Source organism: Octopus bimaculoides, chromosome 19, assembly GCF_046866305.1.
Source record: "Octopus bimaculoides isolate indiv1 chromosome 19, ASM4686630v1, whole genome shotgun sequence".
In the NCBI taxonomy this organism is placed as follows: Eukaryota; Metazoa; Mollusca; class Cephalopoda; order Octopoda; family Octopodidae; genus Octopus; species Octopus bimaculoides.
This window is the reverse complement of record NC_142946.1, coordinates 30,399,094-30,409,416: the sequence shown is the minus strand read 5'-3', so window position 1 is coordinate 30,409,416 and position 10,323 is coordinate 30,399,094. Positions and strand designations below refer to the sequence as shown.

At 35.3% G+C, this 10,323-nt stretch overlaps 1 protein-coding gene across 10 annotated transcripts in view; it reads right to left on the bottom strand.

Moving 5' to 3' along the window:
* The window catches only part of LOC106869951 (E3 ubiquitin-protein ligase Mdm2), a 111,948-nt gene that overhangs the window by 15,849 nt on the left and 85,776 nt on the right, over positions 1-10,323 (bottom strand). For all 10 annotated transcript variants that reach the window (XM_052974827.2, XM_089366697.1, XM_089366702.1 and 7 more), the window contains 6 exons: positions 9,689-9,763; positions 7,308-7,382; positions 6,532-6,665; positions 6,000-6,075; positions 4,795-4,930; positions 3,358-3,452 (listed from right to left, as the gene is read on the bottom strand). In XM_052974827.2, coding sequence (XP_052830787.1) covers positions 3,358-3,452; positions 4,795-4,930; positions 6,000-6,075; positions 6,532-6,665; positions 7,308-7,382; positions 9,689-9,763 — 591 coding nt within the window. The remainder of the gene's footprint in view (positions 1-3,357; positions 3,453-4,794; positions 4,931-5,999; positions 6,076-6,531; positions 6,666-7,307; positions 7,383-9,688; positions 9,764-10,323) is intronic.

Sequence of the window (10,323 nt, the reverse complement as noted above, 5' to 3'; positions counted from 1 at the left end):
CCTAACATGTCTTTTAAGACCCCCATTGGATTTGCAAACCCTCTGGCACACACCACATTCAAACGTGTGCACAGACATATAATCAGAATTGCTGGGTGAGGTTTGTTTTCCATGGGTTCGCATGTGAGATTTGAGGCCAGCCAAGGACAGACATGGTCTGTCACAGACTGTGCACACAAAAAGGTCCTTGTCATTCACCTTCTCAGTCTTCACCTTTTTCCTTAAATGTCTCTTGAGCCCTGCTTGCATCATCCTGGCCTCTTCAAATGCTTTCACTCCACTCCACACCCTTGTTCGCCATCCAACTCGATCTGAAGCGAGGACTTCTATATCTTTTGGAGCCATTCCAATTGACTTCATAGCAGTCCTTATGCCATCCTTAAACCTTTTTTTAGGTTTATGCCGATAACGTTTCCCCTCTGCCAGCTCACCATAAAATAGCTGTTTCGGCATGCGTTCATCTGCCATTCGAACAATATGGCCACACCATCTCAATTGGTTCCTCAAAATCATGGCTTTAATTGAGGGGATGCCTGCAGATGCAAGGATATCTGTGTTTGGAGTAAAAGAATTCCATTTAATTCTTAAAATATGACGAAGGCATTTTTGGTGGAATTTTTCTAACATTTTAAAATGCCTTTCATAACAGGTCCAAGTTTCACAGGAATACAATAGGGATGTTAAGACAAATGATTTGTAAAGAGCCAGCTTTGTATTGTTATTTATATGTCGCTGGCGCCAGACGCGTGACTCCAAGCCACCAAATGCTTTTGCTGCCCTTTGAATTCGCAGGTGTATTTCCGTATCAAGATTTCCAGCATCTTGAACAGAGCTTCCCAGGTAGACAAATGAATTTACAACCTCAAGTAACTTTCCCTTAACAAAAATTTTAGGGAGGTTACAAACAGCACCATACACAGGTTGATACATCACAACTGTTTTTTTCAGATTGATGGTCAGGCCAAAATCATCACAAGCTGCATCAAATGCAGATACAAGGGATTGCAGACCCGATTCAGAATGACTAAACCAGATCGCAATCGTCAGCATACAAAATTTCCCTAATAAGTGAAGTAAAAACCTTCGTTTTAAACTTCAGTCGGGTCAAATTAAAAACATTCCCCGTTGTTCGATATTTTATGTAGATACCCTCCTCAGAGTTTTGAAAGGAATGTGACACCACAACGGCAAAGTATATTGCAAAGAGGGTGGGTGCATCAAGGTCTCCCTGCTTTACTCCATTTTCCACAGCAAAAGATTCAGAAAGCCTACCACCAAAATTAACCCTAGCTCTCATATCCTGATGTGTATGTATATATATATATATATATATATATACACACACATACATACACACCCCCACATTCATTTCTATATATATACATACATATACACTGTGTTTCAAATTATTAGTAATGTGTAATTAAAATTCATGTAGACAAGAAAATATCAATTTACTTGTTTGATGTACATACTGAGATGAACACATACAGTCATAAACACGGAAGAAATAGAAATAAACAGCATTCAAAAATGATAGGTGAGCTGGCTAGTAAGGGATATATAAGCATTTGTTTGAAATAAGTTGGAAAAGGCACTTGTCCATGGAACATGCTTATTTCTGGATCTCCTTGGATGTTACACCATGGAATAATCCACTATTGCCTGCCATAGTTCATCCTTGCTTCTAAACTGGCATCCATTCTTGTAAACTCATCACTTTGGAATACTCCACAAGTTTTTTATTGGGTTTAAGTTGAAGGAACAGGGAGTCCACTTTATTTTCCAAGAAGCTTAATTGTGGCACATACTCTGTAGTTTCTTCACTAAGTGTAAAGGTGCATTATCTTGCATGAATATTATGGTTGTCATGAAGGTGATTGTTTGCTTTGTTAACCAAGCTTCAAGGTGCTTCCTCAGAAAGGCTATGTAAGCATCTGCAGTCATTTTAACACTGCCAAGCACTTTCCAAGGACCAACCATATTGCCCCCAATAATATCTGCTCAAATTACGATGCCTCCTCACTCTTGTTGGCATCTCAAGTGTTGATGACAATCTCCTCCATTTACAACCCATCCCTTGCTCCAACCATCAGGTCCATCAAGGGTAAGCACAAGTTTTGTCCATAAACAAAACTTGAAAAACTAACCTTCGTGTTATCTTCTGTCCATTTCAGACGATTTTGTATGTGTATTTTGTTAGAAGGAAACCTTTTAACTGATGTCACTGGTTTACTGACTTTTTTAGAAGATGCCATCAGGTAATTTTGGACACAGTTGTTTTCCAATGTGCTTGAAAAGTTCTCCACTTGTAGGACCTGGCTTCTTTTACAGCTTCACGATTAATTTGTAATGAAGAAAGTTTCAGAAACAGCCCTCGACTAACCATTGTTAGCTCTCTTACATATCTTCGTAGGAGCTGTAACAAATTTTTTTACAGTTTGGTGAGATCTTCCAATTATTTTAGATATTTCTAATGTTGATTTACCTTTTGCAAGTACAGAAGTAATAACAGATTTCTCTGAAGCTGTTAAGTCACATTTACGACTCATAATTACATGATTATCAGACCACTCATTAATAACTTGGAACTCTGAAAGTTTGTGGAAATTATGCAAATGGCTGTGGTTTGTTTACACTTGTGCAAAACCTCAAGTTTTTACACACCACATACATATAACTGTTGCCATCATTTTGTGGAAATTTCTTTGAATTCCCATAAGTAGTTTTTAAATAAAATAAACAAATGTTATGTCGTTAATAACTTAAAAACTCACTGTATATGTATCATCATCATCAGCATCATTTCATGTCCATTTTCCATGCTGGCATAGGCTGGATGGTTTGATTGGAGCTGGTATGGCCATGGACCGCACCAGGCTCCATTGCCCATTCTGGTATGGTTTCTACAGCTGGATGCCCTTCCTAATGCCAACCATTCCACAGAGTGTACTGGGTGCTTTTAATGTGACTGGTATTAATTTTGCTGTGGCAAACAGGTCTTCATGTGTGTGTGTGTGTATGTGTGTGTGTGTGTGTGTGTGTGTGTGTGTGTACGGTCACACACATATCTACATTTGTATTCTATATACATATACCTACACTTCTTTCTCTCTCTCTCTCTCTCTCTGTACACATGCACAAAATCCTTGTTAACAAAAATAGCCATTCATAACTAGGAAGTTAACATTACTACTGTCCTCCTTATATTTGGGACTCTGCCATTCTTCAATGAAGAACTTTTCAGTATGTTTGAACTATATCATGGAGAACATTTCATTATACTTGCAATGGTACCATTTCTGAATGAAAAAAACAATGTGAAAAGCAATTTTAAAAGAATGAAATTCTTCCTACTTCAATACTCAATACTTCATTTTCATTATTCATTTCCAGAGTCAATGTAAAGCTAGTTGATGGGGAACAGCTGGTTGAAGCCCTCAATGACTCTTCTGAAGAGAGATAAAAAAAAAACAATATATATGGAAACTTTTACTTGGAAGGTAAGAAAAATATAAAATGTACAACTTTTAAAGATGATTATGCAGCAGAGGGCTGTTAGTGAAGATGAGAGAACCATGGAGAAGCCATTTATCCAGCATGTCATACCCCATCTACTGTGTCTCCATAGACACAATGAACCATTAACTGTGCCTTCATACACAAACATCATCTACTCAACTTTGTACTCAAAACTATTTTATCATTGGTTACTCAACAAAATATTTAAAAAATTGTTTGCCTTTTGTTTTGTTTTGTTTTTAATGTTTCCTAATTAGTAAGTTAATTGGTTTATTAAATATGTGAGCTAGCTGTTATATGCAAACCCAGGTTTATATGAAAAACTAAATCAGTTACAGAAAAACTGAAATACAATAAAAATTATCCAAAAACCAAAATTATGTTGTTTTATTGCAAGTTAATGTTCAGTCACATATAGGCTAACTATGATGGGGTATACCTATGACCAAAAACTTTTCAAATGTGACCATCTTGTTCCATTACAAGTCTCAAGAATTACTTAAGATTTGGCTGTTATTTCTACCAGATCAAACACCTGTGTAATGGTTCACTCATAGGCTCTCCCGATGGTTAGATGGTTGTAGCAGTTAGTATTAGTATTGGCTATAGTAATAATTGGTAGTAGCTAAAGTAGTTAGTTTTGGTCATCATTATAGTTAGTGTTAGTGGTTATAGTAGTGCTAATAGCTATAACAGGTAGTGTTGGTGGTTATTATAATTACTGTAGTATAACCAACAAATCAGCTCTGATAAAACATGTAGTGTATGTCATATAGATAAACACCAAATCACTAAAAACACTCCACAGTCAAGCAGATATATGCCATATATTTATCGTTTCAGATGTATCATACCAGCAACTAGATAAGCACCACACTGCATGATCCAGCATGCAGTGTTGCAGTCTAGATATGTCTTATTGCTTTTTTTGTTCAATGTATTAGTGTGTACCAAAAGACTTTGTGGAGTGTTCAAGCATACAGACCACATATTGATCATATCAGAAGTATGTAAAGTTACAGTATAACTGTAACTATGAATCTGTACTTGTTTACTTCATACAGAATTGGTGGTTTTAAATTTCGTCTACATGTTTCTTTGATCAGTTGTGTGGCACTTGACTGACAATCCAGCTATGACCATCCTGTTCTCTTTTTATATTCAAAACTAACTTACCCAGTATATTTACTTATTTTTAAGATGAACATTGAAGATTGTGAACTTTGTTCAATGAAAAGTAGAGAGATGATGGTTTGGAATTGAGCTACAAACCTAATAATGAAGAACTTGTTTGTGTGGTAGTGGTCTCCGAGGTGCTACTGGTAATGTCCGAAGGTGTAGATTGCATTTGGCCAGGAGCAGAAGAATGAGAAGTCAGACGGCTATTTGTATCTAACATTTCTTTTAGCTATTGAATTGTAAAGAAAGAAACCAAAGTTATAACAGATGACAGGTTTATTAACATATTTCAACAAAGCACAGTTATTAACATTCACAATGTGACAATTATAAACATCACAATCATCATCATCGTTTAACGTCCGCTTTCCATGCTAGCTTGGGTTGGACGATTTGACTGAGGACTGGTGCAACCGGATGGCTACACTAGGCTCCAATCTGGATGCCCTTCCTAACGCCAACCACAATGTGATGTGATTATTAAAACAGGCTGAGTTCAAATTCTGCCAAGGATCACTTTACTTTCATCCCTTCAGGATTGATAAGTACCAGTTGAGCACTGGAGTCGATGTAATCAACTTAACCTTCCCCTGAACTTGCTGGCCTTGTGCCAAAATTTGAAATCACAAGAAGATATGATTAAATATCATAACATGACACAATTATTAATATATCATAATGTAACATAATAACATGTTACATAACAGTTAACATATCTCAACTTGACATAGTTATTAACATATATCAATACAATACAGTTATTAACATACTACAGTGTGAAATGGTTCTTAACATATCACAACATACAGTTATTATGGTATTCAACTTGACAAACTGAAATGTCACTGCAATTATTACAGAAATTTGGCAGGAGTAATATTTTCAAATATTGACAGTGACTAGTGATGACAGAATATTACAATAATATATCAAAAAGTGTAAAATGATGACGGGGTATTACAATAACATTGATCTTTATAAAATCTTATCAAATCTTTCCTACATTCAATTAATGTTAAATTATCTCTACCTCAAAGTGTCTAAAATAATCACTATTACTGATATTATTATCATCACTGTCCTGTAATCAAAGACTTGGTATTTGAATTGGCAATGCCATCAGTTAATTCCTCTCTAAGCAGTCCTTTAGCTAAATTTATGTGAGGTAAAAACAAAGTAGTTAAGCCAGAATAGATGCATTGCATGTAAGAGGTTTCAACTACTGTACAAAGAATCTATAAACAAGCTTGTGTTCTGGAAATAGCGAAGAATTATAATAACAGCAATATAAATCTTACTTCTTCACTGTTCAGTCTTTTTGTGAGTTTTGGATGATATTCTGGGCTTTCTATTCCATATCTGGCAATAAGAGATCTGAGGAATATAAAAGAAATTTTAAATTAGATTATACCATTATTAACATACACAGTAGAAAAAGATTTACATCAAGACAATTTTTTTTCTCTTTTGTTACTTGCTGCTCACCTCTGAGAGAAGTTTCAGAATTATGTGGGAGAGGGTTCTAATGATTCTTTACCTGAAACTAAAACCTTACAGACAAGGCAAGAAAGCTTCAAGCACTTAAAAAAAAAAAAGCTAAAAAGATCACTTTGAAACATAGTAAAAATAAACCTTTTAATTATTTTGAAGTGAAAAGACAATCTCACTGGTCAGTATTCAACTAAGGATCGCTACTTTGTATTAGTTCTAGCAGATGTAAAGATTGCTACGCTATGGTAACAGATGGAGTAGGAGACAGGAAAATAGGCTTGAATATTATTTATATTAAAATTTTTACAGTTAATTTTAAATTAGTCACAAGATACTTACGGAACATCATAAATTATAAATTTTTCTAATTTAAATACATCTGCTAATCTGTCGTTGTGACATAGGAAAATCCAAGGTTGTTCTGGATCAAACAATTTCCGAGACCAAATATAATGTTTTAAATATCTAAAGATCTGCAACATAAACCAAACAATGTGATTCACTTGGGAACATACAAGTTAAAATACAAAAGGAAGAAATAAAAACATACAAAAGACAGTAGGAACTTATCACCTTAGCACAACAAAAATTCAGGCTCAAATAGACTCAAATTTTAATACTTCATTCTGTTTTAAACATTATTGTTCATCTATATTCCTTTTAGCCAACAGTTGTGTTAGTACATACAACTTTAAGTAATTGTCATTTTGATAGTAAAATATCTTTGTAAATCATGAAATGACACTTGTAAATAGTTAATCAAAAAGGGTGATGGCTGACTAAATCAATAAGGTGACAGCCTACTAATGAAAAGGGTAATGTCTTAGTACCAAAACTGGTATGTGTTAGAAAGGTATAGTGTTATATTACAGGAAGGTAACTGTAACATAATTCGACAGCATTTCAGGAATATATCTGTTCTATAACTTGTACTATGCTAGAAAGAGACAGCATTTAATAGAGACAACTTGCATTAGAGAAAGAATTCATCAATTACTACTGGATATAAATCATATCAACATAATCTGTATTATCTTACTCTTAGTAACACAGTGTCCAATAATCTCTATCTTCTTCGTCTATACAGCTAGCATTTATGTCACAAAATAACATACCTCTTTTTCTGTAAACATATACCCCTTGGCACCAGCAACATGGAGAATCTCCAGAAAAGATGGTTTCACACTGTACTGAAATACCAAATAAAATAAAGAAATTATTAGTTGTAAACTATTACAAGGCCACAGTTTTATAAAAATGAAGACTGAGAGTGTGTCATTCAAACTGTTTTTGTAGGTATTGGTGATAAAGGAAGTAATACACCTGAAAACAGACATTGAAACCAGCACTCCCAAGAATAATGTGAGATAAATGTTATATAGAAAGAGATAAACTTATAGTAGCTTACAAAGGAGGTGCTGTTGCTCTTAATTTTCTCATTACCAGCCCAGCCATAGACGCCTGAGAATTTTCCTGGCTTATGTTACCAACCTGCCTGAAAACAGCTGAAATAAGCTGGTCATATTTAAATGGGAATTTCAGCACAAATCTCTTCAGTACATTCATGAAAGCAAGTGATTTCACAATGTAAACAATTGAATTATACTGTCTGATGTTATTTTACATGATATCTGAGAGCTGAGAATTTTTGGAGATTTTTTCACATTTTTTACCACTTCGGTTTTCTAAAATGTTTCAGTTTGGATAAATTATAGACACCAGTTTCATGTTGCCCAGCAGAAAAATTGGATTCAAGGTATTTTCCAAAGAACACACAGAAAAATCTAAGAAAATAAACAGCAAACATAAAAACCACATATGTGATTATGAATCATATTTCTTTTTCCAAAATTGAAATGATTCTGTCAACATTCGCTCTTCAGTGTAGCTTACAAAGAGGTTTGCATCCTAGTTCCCAAAGCAACCCCAGTGACTTGTTTGTAAAATTCACCAGAGAAAGATAAGCAATTAAAGGTTAGGACAAGCTCAGTTAAACAGAAGATTGTTGTAGCGCTGAGAACAGGACTAGAAAGAGTTCAAGAGCTGATAGACTTGTGAAGAATGACAGCATAGAGTGAATAAATGTCTACGAGGAAAAGGAGTTTAGACTGTCTAGGCAGAAAAGAGAATGAGCTGAAGAAGTTTAGGGCATGGCTAGTGTCTTTAATGTGTAAGAGTAAAACAGTAACAAGAGGTGATATTTTGTGATGGAACAATGAGAGAAGTTCAGTAGGTAGTTACATATGGAGACAACATGGTGGTCAGGATTGTCTGTTTTGTGGATTTTGCAGACAAAGTAGATGGTAGAGATTCAGGGTGTGGTTATAATGAGGTTAGTGGCAGAAGGTGGAAGAGATCCAGAAGAGGTAAGTTCAGGCACAGTGGAGGACACTTGTCTCTGGTAGTTGCTGGCACAATCATTAGAGAGTCATTGAGTTGGCAAAATGCCTCTTACTTCTACAAGTTATAGATGCAATGTTGTTCATTCACCACTACAATAGTTCCACCTTTGTCAGATGATTTGATAATGATGTCTCACCATTTACAACTGTCCATCTTGGTAGTTGTTTCTTGAAATTGAAGACACATAAATTAAAATAGCATCTATGAACAAATAAATTGACAGAGTGATGTAGGCCCAAATTTGATGTCCAGTTAGAATTAAGCTTTTTTGAGGTTGAAGTCATCCTCAATCAGGGAATCTGGATTTAGGCCCCTGCTAAGAAAGCTCATCCAGCATCTATGAGACATAGATTGCTGGGGATAGTGCGACTCTGGAGAATGAGTAGCCAAATTGCTTTCAACTTATTTTGAATTTAGTTTTTTATTTTGAAGTTTGATGGTGAGGTAGAGTGTTTGAAAACATGAATAAAAATCCATGAAAGAGCAGGAGGCAATAAGAAGAGAATGGGTGAGCTCCTGTGTCACATTTGACACACAAGGAGCAGATGATGCATGCATGTGTGTATGTATGTATGCATGCGCATGCTCACACACAATCATACATATTTCTTCATCATTAGTAACTACTTTTCCATGCTTGCATGGGGTAGATGGATTTTGCTGAGGCAGGCTTTTTCCTTAACTAGACATGTTTTCACAGAAGACTGAAAATGAACAACACAACAACTATGACAGTGATGTTTATTTACAACCATCTCTTGAAGTCAAGAGAAGGGTACACATACACACAATAGACTTCTGTCTACCAAATCTACTGACAAGTCTTTAGCCAGCCCAGGGTTGTAATAGAAGAAACTAACACAAGGTGCTGTGTAGTAGAACTGAACCCAAGATGACATGGTTGGGAAGCAAGCTTTTTAACCACACTCATACACTTGTGCCTACTATCAATGTAAATACACACACATGTCAACCATCTGAAATATAACAACTGTGGTTCCATATTGTAAACCTATACTCTCTAACAACAAACATTATGTACAACAGTGATAATAAAAATAAAAAAACAGATAAGGAGGACAAGCTAACTTACCAATGGTGAAGAGTTTTGGCTAAGATTGACTGGTTCTGATGTTGAACTTGTGATAACATCATCACGTGGTAACATCTGAGAAGATGATCAGATAAGATGAGATAACATAGGATAACATCATGCAGTAACATATGAGGAAGATGATGAAAGATGATCAGACATAAATCTGAGATGATAAGATAATAAACACATGATAACATCAGGTATCATGAGTACTTAAGATAACACCATGTGGTAAAAGCTGAAAAGATGATCAAACAGATATAAGATATTCAGATATAGAAAAAGAAAACTGGAGGTGTTGGGTGGGTGCTGGATAAATTAATAACCCTAGGAAGGTTATAAAGTGGCCAGTAGCCAAGAAAGGTCATCAAAGGTCTAAAAAATCAGCAGTCAAGGGTTAACAAAGAGATATAGCAATAAAAGGTAGGGTACAGAAGTCAAAAAAAGAAAGTATGTCCATAGAAGGACAATTGCCATAAACCATGAAAGTAGAGGTCAATAAGCAATTACTGTAATAAGTGAAATGAAGGACTGCATGTAATGTTTAGTACAGTTTGTAAGGTGAATGAAGTAGCAAATGAAAGGCAAGTGGTATGGTTTGGCAGGAAGCACTGTGCAACTACCTTGTTCTG